Here is a 17958-nt window from a genome sequence, read left to right as displayed (position 1 = left end):
CTAGAAAGGAAAAATTCAGAGGATTTGACCAGCTCATCTTCAGACATTCAGGTCTTAGGTTAAAACTGCAAGAAACTGCAGAAAGAGTTTTCCCAAGGCGGTAGATGCTCAACTCCAGTAAAAACCAACCAACCAACCAAAAAACCCATGGAGTTCTTGACCAAGCCCAGTCAGGGCCTTCTGAAAGACCTTATCTCTCTCCTCATTGATATTCATAGGCAGATTTTATTTTCCAAGAAAAAAAGGGATGCTTTGTCCGGAGAGTGCCTGCACTGTGATTTCTTTTCACGTTGTCCCCAGTTGTGCTCTTCCTGGGCCCAACAGCGCTGCACTGTAGGGGCAGCGTGTCCCACTCTTGGGATACCCTTTAATATTGGATGTTATTTTCCTGAAACGTGATAATTACTCCCAGGAAAATGTCTGTTTGGTAACCAGAAAGTCAAGTATACTGGGGAAAGGATTGCAAAGTGACCCTGACTGCTGTTCAGCCAAAGCCACGTTGAGTTGCTCATGCAATCTGAAAAATCTTTAAAAGCGGTGTAAATTATCTCTCTTGCCGTTGGAGCATCTAATGTAGCTTTAATGGGAATAGCACAACTCACGTCCACTGAAGAGGGTACAGAGTGGCAGCAGGAGACTTGTTTCTATTTCAAACCTTGATTGAACAGGTTTCTGGTTCGCAAAAGCTAGGTCCAGATGTGAGCTGTCCTAAACTCTGGGATTTCAGTTGTGGGAAAGGTTCTGGCTGAAATTCAGCCCTAAGAACACAGGATGTGTGTTGACTTTCTTGTCCTTCTGTCACGCAGCTGAACAACATAGATGTGAACGATCTTGTGGAAGGGGATGACCGGGCATTTGAGATCTGGCACGAACGGGAAGACTTGGTCCGCAAGTACCTCCTTCAGGCACGTACAGTGAATATCAAGAACTCCTGGGTGAAGGAGATCTGTGGCATACAGCAGCGGATCAGCGAGCCTGTCTGGGGTGAGTATGGCCCCAGATAGCCCAGACGTCCCGGTTTTTTTCTTGGGTGGTGTCCCTGATTCAAGAAAGGAGATTAGCAAAAGAGGGAGAGAAACCATCTAGGGTCATCTGCCACCTCTTAAACCGACCTAGGGTTGGAGGTTTTCCTTTAATCACATCCCAGACTGCTGTAAATAACAACTCGCGTGACTTGACAGCACGCAGTAAGCTTTAATTGGAGTGATTATAGCAGCGTTAGGTCCTCCACCGGAGCTGGGGAAGGCACCTTTATCAGGGTGGGACAGTGGTGTTTGACTCCATTTACCATCGAGAGAGCCAAGACTGTTCATCACTGAAGTGATTAAATTTACACAACAGAGGTCCCGTAGGACCTGAATAGATTTTGAAGGAATATCAGAGCAGATGAGTAACTTTCTAATTACTCTTCAGTGTCTGTAACCCAAGTGTGGGAAACACAAGCTGATGAGCTGAGAGGAGCTGGCTATCCCTGGCTGTTTCAAGGGATGTGGGTGGCCTTTGGTGGAGGAGCAGAGTCAGAGGCTGAAGTGGTTACTCAGCTCCCTGTCGTCATATTCATACGTTTTTGTCAATAAGCAGAGGATGTTGTTTTCCAGCAAAATAGCCCAGAAAATGCGCGTCACTGGAGAAGAGAAACATTTTATTGAAACTTCTAAAACACAAATTGCAGAGTTGGCAGTAGAGATGCCTTTGATCTGGCAGGGATTGCAGAAGGGTAGATGACCACAGAATTTGGTGACAAAGGCCCTGGCCCACTGCACGAGGAGCATCAGACTCCAGTGGGAAAAGTAGTCTCGGGACCTGACCCAGAGTCCTACTCATACCAGTATAAAGCCCCCTGTGACTTTGCTGGGTACCAAATCTTCCACTCGACTTCTGCTTTACGTTGCTGTATCTGGGCACATGGGTTTGCTTTGGATTTTTATCTTGTCATCCAGGCTGCTTTGTCCTTACTGTCATTTGAGATTCCACCAATTTTCTATCCACAAAATTTATCAGCAGGGATATTAGATCTTTATTGTCCAAGTATAAGTTAGAAATGCTGTCTTTTACAGCGTAAGGAAATTTGGCATCTTAAAATGCCAGAACAGAGTTGGTTTTAGTGTATATACACTGAAAACAAGTCTAGGCATTTTATTTTTGTGCTTTTAGTGAGGTGTTCTAATGAGGAAGACTATCAGAATAATTTTGCATAGTTTCATATGGTAGTAATAAGTTAAAATAAAAGTCCCCTAACAAAGCATAGATTTTATTGTATGGAGACCAACAGAATACTAGTCTGGATATCAAGGGTGCATTTTAATTGGGGAATTATCTTAACTGTAACAGCTGTGTGGTGTCTGAATAATGGATGTGCTTATTAAAATCATGGCCTAAAAGACCTCCAGATCAGCAACAAATCCCATTTTTTTTATGGCCCATCTTTATAGCCAACAACAGACATTTGACAGACTGAATTTAGTCTCAGATAAGCAAGGACAGCATGTCACCTGGGAAGTCATCAGCTGCTAAAATTTCCTGTTCAGCTTTCCATTCTGAACCTCACAGATTTGCAAAAATTATACCTATTCTTACCTTACTTTGCAGCAGTCATCCTATGGACAGAGCCCCCCTTCTCCAGACTAAAATGCTTATTCTGATGTTTCAGTCCCTCCAGACTTTGAGGAAGAACTGGCAGATTGTACAGCTGAGCTGGGAGAGACAGTCAAGCTGGCTTGCAAAGTCACGGGAGCTCCCAAGCCATCTGTCAGCTGGTACAAAGGTATGAGCAGCAAGTCATGAAATGCATCCTCCAAGTTTGTTCTCCGTCTATATTGCTTTGTGCTAATTGGTTAGTGGGTAATCTAAAAGCTGACCGCCTAGAGACACCCAAGTCTAGTCTTAAAGTTAGCTACTAAACAACCCAAGTAACGTAGATCTTCCTGTGAGCTGATATACCCTGCTTTTTCAGGTTTGCCTTTTAGCCTGTATGACTCCACATCTTGTGGCAGTTAGACACGTCTAGGAAATGAACCACTTGTTTGAACTAGCTCAGATGTTTCCATGTCATAGCACAGGCAGCTGTGCGGACATACTCTTTTCCCCAGCGTTACTGTATTGCAGAGGAAACAGCTTGGCTGTAAGTTCACGCCTTGTAAAGATCTGTTCTGCGTGTTTACAGTCACTTTGGAGGTGTTCCTTTGGCTAGCAAATCAGAGCTTTAGCTGCACAGCACATATTCTGGGAGAATTTCACTTTTAAATGAGTATTGATGATGCATGAGGTCCCTCAACAGTGCTTTGCCCAGAGGATGTTTTGTAGAGAGCTGGAGGAAGATGAAGAGCTCATTCCTCAGCTACCAACATCAGCTGCATGAAGCTGGATGAACTTCTCAAGGAGAAAACATAATTGATACTAAACTCTTTACGAAGACTTTTTTCCCCTTTATCTTTAAGATGGAAAGCCTGTGGAGGTGGATCCCCATCACATTATAATAGAAGATCCCGACGGTTCCTGCACATTGATCTTGGACAACCTGACGGGTGTTGACTCAGGACAGTACATGTGCTTTGCTTCCAGTCCTGCTGGAAATGCCAGTACCTTAGGAAAGATACTTGTTCAAGGTAAAGTCCTGCACAGATGCGTTGTTTTAAATGCAGACTGCGTGTAATAGTTTAAACATGAATATTAAAACATTCCAGAAGTTCTCTATAACATCTACTGGGTAATACTTTAAAAAAATTATTTGACATACAGGTGTAGTCAATTGTTCTTAGGTCAAAAAATTTGGTCTTTAGTGTCTCGTTTGCAGATATCATGAGAACTACCTGGTCAGGGACACATCCTTCGTATCTGGTCATATTCCAGTTACTAGCTACATTTATCCTTGTTTTGCAGTGCCACCACGGTTTGTGAACAAGGTTAGAAATGCTTATTTCGTGGAGGGTGAAGATGCTCAGTTTACTTGTACTATCGAAGGAGCACCTAGGCCTCAAATCAGGTCAGTTCTTCGAGTCACGCTGGAACAAATCCTGTTTTCCCATTTTGCATGGTCAGAAAAGTCTCCTTCCCTTTCTTTCAAGGTTATGACGCTTTCTTCTCTGTGTCTTCCACCTTAACCCCTTCGCAATGCTGGCTTTTCCCAATCCCAACGTTCCTGAGATTCTCAGCAATTTATTCTAGCTAGCATCTGAAAAGAAATACCTACAGATAACACCTGCCATAGGAGTGTATCAGATCTAATGCCCTGACAACATTTTATCATTCCTTTATCCTCCCTGCCTCACACTTGAATTTATTTTATCAGCAACCAGTCTGGGGTATTCAGACAAAAAGCCCAGCACAGCTTTGCATGACTAGAAGCCCTTTTGTCTGCATGAGATTTTTTGAGAAGAATCTCATAAACTTGTGCAGTTTAGGATCCATGTGTGATCTATCCACTTATAGACCCACCTTCCAGGATCCAAACTTCTGTCTAACGGTTAACTCTCGAGGTATTTGCCCACTGGTCCGATAGATGGATCGGTGAGCTGGGGACTTCTTGACACTGCCTATTTTTTCCTGGCTTATACTCGGTGTTTTCCACATGCAGATGGTACAAAGATGGTCTACTGCTGAAAGACACAAGTAAATACCAGACTTTCAGTGAACCACGGAGTGGCATAATAGTCCTGGTGGTCAAGAACCCTTCCAATGAAGATATGGGACACTATGAATGTGAGGTAAGTTCGGAGAGATTTAAAGACCTGCTGTCTGACGTGGCATAGGTAGGAGAATTCATTTTACTGGGAGAGATCCATTGCACGAGAATAGTGGCTGAGTAATTACTGCCGCCTGCCATGTTGAAAAAGTTTATCCAAAGTCAGGTTCTCCTGAACTAGATCTGGATTATGAACATCCAAAAGCTTCAGAATATTCTGATCTGAGAGTTTGATGGTTCAAATAATAATTGAGTGAGCTTGTTCTGTAGCTTAAATTCAGATCCAGATCTCTAGAGGTACCTCTTACAAAGTTTAGGACCGTTCTGACGTGATGTTTTGTTTCTGGACTGTCTTTAAATTAGAACAGATTCATGCTGCCACAAAGAAACCATCCAAAGCCAAAAGAAAGAAATTAAATCTAAATGCAAGAGTAAACCACTGAAATTCCTGTTTATTTAGCAAGCATACGTGGAAGTATCTAATAAATTAAAATAAATGTAAAATATTTTCTAAAAATTAGTCATAGTCTATGCATTCATTGTAATAAAATAGTAATAAACTCTCAGGGCTCAGCAATAAAAACAGTTGACCTTAATTTAGGAAAGCAGCCTGGGTCACTGACCCATGGTAAAAGGCTCAGCTCACAGCAACTTCACAGTTATTCCACAGAAATTTTTAGGAAGTTTGATATAATTTAAAGACTTCTACTAGAATTTTAGCAAAATCACATTACCTTGCATTTGCCATTAGCTAAGATCCCCAGGTCTGGTATTCCCTCGGCTGAGTAAGACTCAGTTGATTAATAGATGATAAACGAAAAAAACTCTTTAACTACCACTTAAATGCCATAGAGCAGGAATCTGTGCCTGATGGTAGAGACAGAGCTACCTCAGGAACAAGTCACAGGCTGCAGAGCAAACTGCAAATAAGTAAGTTAGCTGATGTGAGAGTCATTTGTGGTAAAGCATTATCATGAACTCCGCTGAGCAGCGATGTGTTCGTACAAATTCTAGCTTAAGTTTGGGGTCACGTCTTCACCCATTTCTGTTGTCATGTAATTGCAATGAATTTGTAATGGAGTATAGGAAGGTTTTATTATACAAAAACATCCTGCGTTTCATTTGGCACTGCATGATTCTCTTTAGCTGATGAACAGATTAGGGTCTGCAAAAAGTGGAGCAGAACTTTACCATCACAGTGCTGCAGCCCTGACCCAGGAGAGGAGAGGAGACCAAGCCATTACTATAGAAGGTATGATCCTTGCCCAGCTCTGTAAGTATGTCAGTGAATTACTCTAAAACCATCTCGTTGAGGATCGAATATATTTGCCATCTTATCCATGTTGATTGTTGGTGTACCTGTACCTGTATGTCTATCAAGATGTGCATGGGTATACTGCAGCTCCGCTCTATACCCATCACCATCTGTTGATTTCCAAACCTGGCAAATCAACTTCATCATATAATGTTCATAAATGCATTATATGAAAAAGGAGGAGCAAATGAAGGGTATGTCACACCACCATTAGTCCAAGAAAAATGTTTCTATTCCTGTTGGAATACTTGAAAATGTGCGTCAGCCTGGCAGATCATGAGCTACGTATTGCTGAAAAAAACTCTAGGGGCCAATAAGTAAAGCTGCAGGCATATTGTGATCATTTCTGAAATGCCTCTGAAGACCACCTGGAATGACTGAGAAAGCAGAACTGACAGCAGTATATCCTGAGCAATATTAGTTCATCCATTATCTAGGACTGTTCAGGTATTACACACCACATAGTCATAGAGCCTACTCCTTTTTTTCTGCATGTTTCACTTGAATTGGTAGGGACTGAGTTTACACCCATCCGAAAACACATCTCTTTCTTAACACCTTTAGGATGTGACTGCCTAAAGTTACCTTCTTATCAAAGCGATTTCCACAAGTAGTGTGTTAGATGTGCTTGCTATAAACCCATCACAGCTGAGTTCAAATCAGCAGCTACATCTGCGTAATGAACATTTCCTGGTGTAGGAAATTGGTTCTTCATACATCTTAGAAGTGCCCTTGGCTGGCTGAGCATGGGCCAGCCAGCGCTGCCTCTCTCGAACTGTTCCCAGCAGCGGTTCAGGAGATAATACAGCCAAGGGACCATCTATAATAGGTAATAGATGGCTTGCTGCTTTGGAGGGTAAGAGAGGGGACTAGGATAGGCACAGGCCATTCCATGGCAGTGAACCTTGGTGTCAGAGAGCTGTCCCAGATGCGGTTAGTGGAGACATGGCCAAAAAAAGGCAGAGGTTGGCTAATAACTGTAGGACCTTTTTTCCTCATCTTTGGTGTTTTCACATTGTCTTGTGATAATAACAGGGGTTCAAGTGTGCTTTTGACAGGGGATAATTGTTATCATCAACATGATAACATCAGGTGAGAGCCATCAAATACAAAGGCATTCTGATTCAAGAAGCTGCTGAGCAGCAAATGACTGGAGTCTAGAGAAATATTCAGGGAAAATGTATTCCATTTGGGTTTTTTTCAACAGGCTTCTGCTGTTGGCCCTGTCTGAGACAGGGTCCTGGTCTGGATGGACCTTTGGGCCAGTCCTCTGTAGACACTGATGTTGTGTTATTACATTAAGAGGATTCAGACACAACAGGCTGTTAAGATTAGTGTCCTGACCTATGTACTCCCTTGTCTTGGTTTTATGCTTGCTTTCCTTGTAGTCCTTTCCCAGAGTAGCATCAAATCATTCAAAAGCATTACAGGGAGAATGGTGTTAGTAGTATAGCAACGCTAATATTGTTTCAGCAGGATAAACCTTGCAGTACTTGAATACTTTGTCCTTGCTATGCCCTAAAGAGAGAAAAACAAGTTGTATGCAGGATGTAGAGGAACGCAAACAAACCACTGTTAGGGTGGCATATCTTGATGAAGTTCCCTTGTACCAAGGCAGAAGAGATTATAAAAACAAACAAGAGCTGTAAAACAGGTGTAGGAGCCTTGTTCAACTCTTGGGGTTGCAAATATATATGTTCAACCGCAAATTACTCACCTGCTGTTATTCCTGCAGTCATAAATAAAAAATTTCATGAGCTTGGTTGAAGAAATATAGTTGGAGTTTGCCTGGAAGCTTCAGAAATGTTATGAAATAGTTTTTGATCTGTGATGTGCAATTCCTTGAACTTGGTAATAGGGAAGGGAATAGATCCAGGGCGAAACAGAGAGAGCTGCTTCAGGCCAATGGAGCAAAAAGCAGGCTCATCCATGGAGCAAGAGGATTGTTCTGAGCAGAATCGCATCAGGGATGCATTTGGCATAATGCACTTGACCGAGGAGGGAATTTGTTGCTTTCTTGAGAATCAATAACCAGCCTCGATCTACCCATGGAAAAATCAGGTTCATCTGGCAAAGAACTGGAGGACGGATGGATCTCATGAAGGCTTTCTCTTTCCATCCTTACAATCCTTTCTATTTGTGAAAATGGGATTATCTGTAACTTCACCAAGAGGACAACATTACTGCTGTGTGGTACTATTACAACAGAAAATAGATACTGTGCCTGTTTCCTAGCTCACCTCCATGGTGGGTCTAAGTTTTACCAGATTTATCGTTGGTTCTGTGAAATGACTATTGACAGAGTCTCCTGAGGCACCCAAGGGGCTTTAGTTGTAATTATTTTAGTTTTTATCCTCCTGCCTTTCTGTACTGTTTGGGATACTATTAGTACAGTGGTTTACGAGCCCTGACCTGCAGTCAGTGATGGTCCACAGTCCAACACCATGGGTCTCAAAACCAAACTTCTTGTTATTAGGTTTAAATTCACACTATGGGAATTTGCTGCTCCATTGGAAGGACCAAATCCAAACAAGGATGGAAACCACTGGACTAAGGGGTCCCTTTGTGAGCACCCACAGCTTGGGCTGCAAGCCTGAAACGCTGCGTGCTGCCTTCAGCTACACCTGGTCGCTGCACTGAAGTCAATGGAGGGTTGCTTTAAAAATCCTTTTTCTGTGGATATTGGAAGAATTTTACACACTTAGAAAAAAGTGTAACCGAAAGAAGATCCTTCCCTTTGACTTCAAGTTGGCTGTCTGCTTTGCACCTTGCTGCTTAACCTACACACGGCAGATCTGGGCTGATGTGCTCTGGCATCCCTTTTTAACGTGTCACTATTGCGATTCATTCATCCCAAGCTCACTAACTTGTTCATTTTTTAAGAAAAATAAAGCCCAGTGTTTTTCAAAGTTGTTGCATTCTCACCTGGGCAGACAGGTCCAGGATGTATAATGAGATAGTTGATTGGAGGGGCAGGAATCAGCTACACAAGTGGAGAACAAGCAAAACCATAAAGAAAAAAGCCCAGTGCAGTTAACAGCCAGGCAACAGGAATCTCTTCATAGTCTTGCCTTAGAGCTCATGCAGAGCTTTGGGCAAGTTATTTGGTTGCCCTGTTTGGTCATACCCGCCTTGCAGGGAAAAGCTAAAAATTAAGGCTCTCAGATCAAAGATTGCTTTAAAACACAGAGGAGCATTAGATCTCTAGTGCTACTTTTTACTGAAGAAATAGGGCATAGGAGTTTGTCCCCCTGACCTTTTTAAAGTTCCCTGCTTGGGGTGATGGTTGGGGTATTTATCTTGTTATTTTTATTCTGTTGTCATCATCGGTTAGTCTCGTTTTTGGGCTGGCCGTGTGGTTTTCAGGGCAAATTCAAGAGAGCACTGTCTGCCTTTACAACCATCTCAGTCACTGCAGGAGTGGAGCCTTTTTTTTTTTATGTAGAGAGAGTGCAAAATACTTGCATTTCATTCACACAATCTAGGAAACAGTGTTATGTCCATGAATTGCTCATTTTAAGCTTAGCTTTAGCAGTTCATGTCAGATTTGTGCATCCCCTGTTGCAGATTAATCTCCTAAGCGTGGCAGAAGAGGGGTGAAAGCAGAGCAGAGCTCCTGTGGGTTATGCCAGCAGCGTGTACTGTGCAGGAAAAATACGTTTATGCTTCTGTGAGTGGAGAAAACAGACTTAAAGTTTGTAATAAAGGCCATACACCACCTTTCATCCATTCAGAGCAACAAGAACTGACTTATCCTAAATGTTTCATCACTTGTAAGTCAATGATTTAACGTATTAACCAAAGAGGAGTCTAGTCCTATAGAAGCACTGGCTGATCCTAATGCTTACAGCTTTTAACCTGCTTATCAGGGGCTCCTGCTTTGCAAAGATGTTTTCCTAAAATGCTATTGAACAAGTTGAAATGATCAATCCGGTGCTAAAACAGATGCAGAATATTTTCCTCTCGGGGGGGAAAAAAAAAAAACCAAACCAAATTCTCTCATCCTACTTTCATGTGGTTCTATCCTTCATATAGGATTGCTTAAATCCTCCCTCACACCTCGGATAGCACATATAAAATCGATCTGTCATGCACTAAACTGCAAGTCACCAGGACCCATGTACTATATATGCCATTTACAGCTTTCTCATCCCAGGCCTGCTGAACTTTTGAATACCGAATCCCTTTGACATCTGCTACATATAGAAATATTGCAGTGGTGTCATTTGGGAGGACTGCAAGAACAGACATTAGTAGAGTAAACATTAAACAGACTTCCTCTTACATTGGGGGATTTCATTAAATATATATTTAATTATCATATAAATACAGTTGTTAAAATAACTGTGTAAAACATCCATGTTTAGGTGTATAATCAAATTAATTAATCCCTATTTACATCAGAACTGATACCCTTGCTGCTTGTGGATTAATCTCATTATATTATTTGATGATATTTTCTAAGTTATATAAAAATTGCACAATATTGATTTAAGAGTTTAAAAATTCAGTGAAAACTTCGAACCTGCAGTAAATTGTTCAAGCACTCACTTCATCTTCCATCATTGTATAATTATCATTCCATGATTTAAAAAAGGTTTTGAATTAGTTAAAAAATATTAACTAAGGATAGGTAAACAGTTATATTGTGTTCAGAGACAAACATTTGAAAAGAATTTTGCCCTTTACTTACCCAGTAAGCTATAAACTCTAATTTCCAAACAGATTTTGTTTAAACCCACCTAATTCTGCAGTTTTGACTCTGTTGGAAATTATTCCAGATTTTTACATGCATAAATGAGACGAGGCTCTGCAAAGAAAACATAGGGCTCTAGGTCAGATATTAACATCAACGTTTGCACAAAATTCTTTTTCATTATGGTGGGATTTCTTATTTTACCTAGCGGCAGAAGAGAGCCCTTGGAACTTAAGAGGAAGGAAAATTAGGTTAAACTATTCCATCTAATATTGTAAATGTATTTTTAGTTTTTAGTCAGTGCAGTTTTGGGACACTATTGAAAACATCAGCACTAATCATAAGTTATTAAACAAATAACATAGACACTACAAGTTCCCTGGGCAAGAACTTTTTGTGATTTTATAGACATTTTATAGATATTTTTAAGTTGCAGTTCACTTTCAATTGCACCAACTGAAAATTACCAGAGCTTATTTCCATAGGCTGGCTGGAAGATTGCAAACCAATTGCTGGAAAAATTACTTTGAGATTAAATTAAGGGTTTTTTTAGAAACTTTACTGGTTTATTAAATAAAAAGTGGGGCTTGCTGTTGTTTTTCCTACATCTCAAATAGGTTCAGCAGTTCAGAGTGTGTTCAAAACAGTCTGGTTCAAACAGCGTCTTAATTTTATTCCAGCAGATAGGATGGGAACCTGCAGAAAATCCCCATTAGCTCTTCAAATGGTATCTTTCTCATTTTTAAAAATGTCAATTTTAAGAAATATTTGTAAAATCATTAAATCATTACTTTTCTTTTGATCTTAATATGCATCAACAGCTTCTAGTTTGTTATGGGACAAGGGTCAGGAAAAATTGGAAATTATAGCCAAAAAAGAGATGGAGTAGACATAGGTGTATCACAGGGCTCTCCTGGGTTTCCTAGGGGTTTTTTTTGATGCTGATTTTCTGTACTGATGATAACGATTTTAGTTTTCATTGTTATCAGCTTGGATTTTGCATCTAGTCCACAAAAGCTTGGAAACTGTTCAGTGTTTGGGGAAACTCTTTTTCTAGTAAGTGAAATCACAGTTTAAAGAATTTCAGCTCTCCAGGATTTTCCAGATCAAGGCATTTTCAGGTTTCTCACACCATCACTACCTTATTATAGGGAAGAAAAAAGAAAAAAGGACCTTGTTTTCTAGCTTTGACCTGCCAAACAAAAATGTCAGAATCTCATGGTAGAATAAACAGATTTTGCAATATTGTTCTCCACAAAATATTTAATTTCAAAGCTAAATTATTCACTGTTCAGGAGAACACTCTGAATTCTCATTCTTGGTCAGAAACACTAAAGTTGATGCTGGAAATAACCACAGAAAGCATGGATGGGATGGTACACTTGTTTTTTTCACTCCAGTTTATTTTGATTAACTGAGCAGTTAATTTAATCATTTCAGCTTTTGCCTTTCTTTAACCCCATGCTGTTCATACTGTTTTCTTTGTAGTCACTGAACAAGAGACTAAAGTGCCCAAGAAAACCATCATCATGTAAGTGCTGATTTTTTTTTTTTTTTGGTAACATTTGTGTTTTGCCTTGCTGCCTATGCATGATCCAATAACAAGCTTGTGTTTATTGGCCATGCAAGAGTGTTCATTCCCACCCCACCAGATCTCATGGTATTCTGTGCTATGCAAAGTGACCACCTGAAAAAAAAATCCTACTATCCCTTTTAAACAATAGCAGCACTGGTGTTAGACACAGCCTGGGTCAGTTTTTTTATGATATTACGTGTGAAAAAGTTCCACTGAATACTGCCGGAGTTGCGCAAGAGCTCAAGAAGGTAGAGTCTGACTCTCAATGTTGAAAAGAAATCAGCTTTGAGAACTCATTACTTGAAAAAATGTACAAATATAACAACTATCTCATAGCTTACAGTGATTTCTTCTGGCTTTCTATTTTAAATTTTTCCGGAAACCCTTTTATGATGAAGCAGAAGGAAGATACACACTTCTAGCCCCTTCTGTCTCTATATTTCTAATTTGTAATTTTGTCCTGATAATGACTTGGGCTTTTTGGATACTTTGAGCCTGGTTTATACTGGGTATCTATAACATATAAAAATTAATTGCAGCAAAAAGCAGTACTTTCTCAGTTATATGTAGACCAGAAGCTCATCAGCCATTAAAATCTTAAAGTATCTTCTTGTTTTTAAGTATCATAAACAAATACATAATAAAATTGTTTCATGCGCTGGAAGGGGGACATTGTCCTTCTGTCATAGGCCTTCAGAGCACCTCCAAGCTATTCAAATCATGTCCTAATGGTAGTAGGTGACTATACAATGGATACTTTGGGGAAATGCATTCCCTCAAGAGTTGTGCTATTGCTAAAATCAATCCTTGACTTGGACATGATGCTAAAGTTGACTTTTTTTACTTTCCTTAGATGGTGAGGAGGATGGGTGAAATGACAGCTAAAATACCATTAAGAATCGCTTACCTTTTATCTCTTTTATTATTTTCTATGATGACTATTAGTTATGATCCATGCACTTAGCCCATTTGGAGCCGGTGGCTTATAAGAAGACACGTCCCCCCTCCTAGCAAATTCCACCTCGAACAAGCAAAGAGCAGACAGGAGAGGCAGGAAGAGGTTCTGCCTTTGCCCTTCTCTCTTCAGCACATCAGTTAACATCTCCAGTCATTAGACTTTTTTACCCTGCAAAGACCAGAAAAAGAATGTGTTTCTGCCTATACTGTCTCAAGGACCAGGGTTCAGATACCAGTGGGGTAGCTAAACAGAGAAATATTTTTTTTATATCATGTTCAGAAGCATCCCAAGAAAGTCATGAGCAAGAAGGAGCCAGACCACGTCTAAAGCTTAGTAAATCTCATCTTTCTACATCTCTGTGCCTATAAATCACCTGGAGAGATGCTTTTATTTTACCTTGCTCCTCAGTCAGCTAATAGTCCTCCTTTTCCCTTTATGATTTCAAATCACAAGCAGTGGCATAAATATTGGTTGATTAAATAATATTAAATTAACACAAAATACCATCAGTTAAGCTGATTTCTAAATTTCTGACACGTAAATTCCATAGACCATTGCTTTGGACAGCTCAAGAAGTGATTCCTAAATTAAGGGCTGCAGCCCCAAAGGAGGTTGGTACATTTATGAGTGGGATCTCAGAACCGAAATTACCCTCCTTTTGCTAGTGGATGTGGTCATGAACTCATTAGAGTGGACCTCAACTGGAATTGGGATAGCGAAGGGGTAAAGTTTGGGAACAACTCTCTAAGGGCATATTCCAGCTCTCCTTAATGTGTAGCGAGCTGAGGAACAGAAGCAGCTTTGAAAGTACTAGCAGAAAATAACAGATAATTTAAAGATGGGATTGAACAATGTCTATATATACAAATCCCAGGCCCAAAAAAGCATTTTAACCTTGCCACTAGAGCAAAGTCTAGTGCAAGCACACATGGATTTATTCTTGTCTTTATCTAAAATGATTTAGTTTTGTGTAATTCAGAAAGACACCATGGCCATTATGAAGGTTCTGCATAGACCTTAAAGCTCTATAGCAAAACTATAGAAAACTTGGGGGAAAAGAGTAAAGCAGTGGAAATGAGCAGTAGAAGAGAGCGTGCTGTGGAATAAAAGAAATCTCACTGTAGCTGATCCAGTCCTGGACTTCACCACCTCCTCAAAGGGAGAGATTGATGGTGGGAAGAAATCTGATTTCCATAGGAGAAGACAATACCAGACTCCAAAAATGAGACCAATAGATGAGAAAGGCTACAATATATCTGAAGAGGATTAGTCTTCCATGATGGTTAGACAAACGTCGTAGGAGAAACAGGCTTTTCTTTCACAAGGACTCCTTCCACCCTTCTCTATCTCAGTGCAAAAGCCAGAGCAGAGCTGGGGACTTTCAGCCCTATGTGGCTGTGACTAGAGGCTGGTGAGGAGAAAGAGAGAAATGAAAAAGTTTTTTTTTTTATTTATAATCCCAGTTCAGGCCATTGTCTTTACCCTTCAGTTAATTCTGTTTTTATCCCATTGCTTGGAGGTAGGGACAGGATCTCAACACAGAAACAAAATCAGCTTTGCCTGTTAGTCCCACCGAACCAGCTACCTCCCTTGCAGAGCATTAACTTCCTTGTGCTTGCAAAGCAAACACTGTCTTTACCTTCAAGTTTTTCCATGTAAGAAATGCCACTGAAAAATCTGCAGGAAAAACTCTGTATTAAATATATAAATTAAGAGCATTGAAGTCTGACTTTAGGTGTTCCTGTCCCCAGATTTTAAAGCTATTTGATCCAATTTCATCTGTAGCTCATTTAAAGTCAAAAAGTTTGTCCTGGCATGGGAGCAGAAGATTGTTTTGACACAAGCTGTGTATTTATACAGGGATGCTGAGAAGTCCCAACTGCTTTGGATATGTCAAAAAATCTAAAGTAAGGCCAGCAAAAATATGCTGAGAAATTATAGTCGTGCATCCCAGGTTGGTTTGGTACTCCTGTGTCAACTGGTGGTGGTAGGATCAGGCTGTGTCTGCAATCATGATATTGTGAAGAGTAAAAATAAGTACGTTTCGGCATAGATGACTTGTGCAGGAAATGTTCTAACTTTCTTTTCCTGGTCTCCAAATGCTTAATGCCCTTTTAATGTAATTGTTCTGCATGTGAAAATGCAGATCTCTGGTCTCAAAAGAGTCTTTAATAAACAAAATAGATATGTTACATTTATTAAAAAATAGGAAGCTGCTGACCCTACTGTAATAAAGGGCATTTTGCCATTGAGTTTGAAGCTAGGATTTTAGCCAAGGATACTCAGGAAAAGGTTAAACTCCTTGAGTGTTTAAAATCTTTGGGTGAAACTGCTGTATGAGTCCAAAGTAGCGTAGTAGGTGGTCAACACAAGCACATGAAATATAGCAGCAGCCAGAAGAACATTTCTCAGCTGAACCTACTTGTTGTGTGTCCCTGCACTCAAGGAGGTTACTGGAGCTAGGCTCCACCCCTGGGAAAGGGCACTGAGGTTTTCCCCGGATCAGAAAGTAAGTGGAGATGGGCATGTGGGTGTGTGCGTTGCGTGTGTTGTCCCTTCCAATATGACACGCTTCTCCAAAAGCTGGAGTGCTCACAAAACTAACCCCACTGTAGCGCCTTGACCGACAATGGCATGTGCTGATGGAGTGTGGCTCCCCGAAAAGTCTCACCTTCCTGCCAACTCCATTCCAACCCTTTCTGTCATCAGAGAGGAAACGATAACCACCGTGGTGAAGAGCCCAAGACAAAGGGGAAGGGTTTCTCCTGCACGTTCTTCTTCAGGTCATTCGCCTTCCCGCTCCCCAAGAGCGGAGCCAACTCCAGAGCCAGTTTACGTTTCAAAGATCAGGCAGCCTGTCCACAGACATGAGCAGGAGGCCACACCGAAGTCTGCTGTTCCCATGCTTTTTGTCACAGAACCAGAGGACAGGCAAGGAGCAGCAGCTAGAGATGTTGTCATAGAGACCAGGGTGGAAGAGAAAAAGCCCAAATGGGTTGAAGTGGAAGAAATAATTGAATTCAAGGTGAAAAAATCACCAAAACCTGCAAGGAAAAGAGGCTCTTCCCCAGCAAAACAAGAAAAAGATGACTCAGGGGTGTTAACGTTCACTTTTCCCAGCTCAAGGTCTAGGCGTTCCCCAGAAGATGATCCAAACACAAACAACTCCAACAATAAGTTGGTGGAGCAGTCAAAATCTTTGCCTAACGACAGTCTCTCTGAAGCTGATATCCAGCCCTTGGTGTATGCAACCGAGCAGGAAGGACCTCAAGTCAGCGGTGAAGACAGAAGCTCCCCGTGTGGGTCTGAACAACCAGGAAATAATTCATTTATGGATTGTGGAACTGAAGGACAGAGCTTCCCAGAGGAAACAAGTGCTGACTATGGGTCAGATGTCGCTTCCCCGCTGCTTGCCTGCGGGGGTGAGCCTTTGATCTTCAGTTTTGAGACAGATGCTGCAGACCAGCACGAACTTCTGTTCCCACCAGCGAGTCCAGAGGTTAAGGAAGAGGTTGATGAATTAGATGTATCTTGGCCTGTTGAAGAGGGGGTACCTGAAGTAATGCCAGATGTCCTTCCAGAAGAGGATAACGTCGTTATAGTTGATGAACCAGAGGAACTACAGACAGATGACATTAGCACCCGGGACCGCAAAATCTTAACCCACAATGGCAAAGTATTAACTTTGGAGGATCTTGAAGATTATATTCCGGAAGAAGGTGAGACCTACGGGTGTGATGATCAGAACCATACGGCAGAGAAACCCTGCGAGATCTCCGTGCTCCAGACAGAGATTAACGAGCCAACGATTGGGAAGCCAGTGCTGCTGAATCTGGTGAGACCTGTGGTGTCCAAGCCCAGGCAAACATTTTTCAGCCAGTTTGAGGAGCACATTCCTGGGGGCATGTTCATGTCAGCATCTAGAGTAACCGGTGTGCAGTCTGTAGGCCCCTCAAACATCTCTTTCCGTGTCAGCGATACCTGCATGGCAGTGACGCCTGGACTGCATGCAGCAACAGCAGCAGCTTCTCCTGGTCCCTCCTTCACAGTGAAACCATCTTTCTGCACCGAAGTCCAGCTCTCAGCAGACAACGGACAGTCAAGCTTTAAAACTGAAGTTTCCACAAGAACCCTCAGCTATGGGACTGTTGGCGAGCCTGTTACCTTGCACATCAGCACAGAAGACCTCTCCCAAAGCTGAGCAGATGCAAGCATAATTTTCAACACAAAAGAAAGCAGCGTTTTAGAAAACACTAATCAAAATTGTTGTAGGTGAGGGGAATTGGTGGCAAAGATTACAAGGTAACATGTACGAGGGAATACCTTTGAGGAAAATATATTTAAATATGATATGTCGAGCTTTTCCAGTCTTAAAGGGAACATGTCTGTCAGAACAGTTTGTAATTTTAAAAGCTTTGATCGAGGTGAACATATATCATTCCATAGTGGAGCAGTGATGGTAGGTTTAGGAAAAGCCTGATTCTCCTGCCTATGACAGAAATATAAATGAATGAGTGCGTTTTTGTCCATGAACTTAAAAATTATTTCAAGTGCCAATTTGTAAATTATGGTGTGGCAAGAAGGTGAAAGTATCTAAGCTTTTCAGCATCCTTCAGCAGCCCAGGATAGGAGGACTGGTCCCAGCTAAAACAATCTCCTGTCACTGAGTGTGCCCGAAGGTCACGAAGCTTCACACTGCTTTGACTCTGCTGTACACTTTAGACACCGATTA

At 41.3% G+C, this 17958-nt stretch overlaps 1 protein-coding gene across 1 annotated transcript in view; it reads left to right on the top strand.

Moving 5' to 3' along the window:
- Positions 1–17958, top strand: part of OBSCN (obscurin, cytoskeletal calmodulin and titin-interacting RhoGEF) — a 192442-nt gene that overhangs the window by 138590 nt on the left and 35894 nt on the right. Inside the window, 8 exon segments of the mRNA XM_075140878.1 lie at positions 807–984; positions 2651–2764; positions 3438–3605; positions 3880–3982; positions 4574–4703; positions 5828–5933; positions 12181–12223; positions 15936–17422. Of these exon segments, the coding sequence (XP_074996979.1) occupies positions 807–984; positions 2651–2764; positions 3438–3605; positions 3880–3982; positions 4574–4703; positions 5828–5933; positions 12181–12223; positions 15936–17422 (2329 nt within the window).

The sequence above is a fragment of the Calonectris borealis genome, chromosome 2 (genome assembly GCF_964195595.1).
Source record: "Calonectris borealis chromosome 2, bCalBor7.hap1.2, whole genome shotgun sequence".
In the NCBI taxonomy this organism is placed as follows: Eukaryota; Metazoa; Chordata; class Aves; order Procellariiformes; family Procellariidae; genus Calonectris; species Calonectris borealis.
Note: the sequence above shows the minus strand (reverse complement) of the source record. Positions and strands in the feature narration are given on the sequence as shown.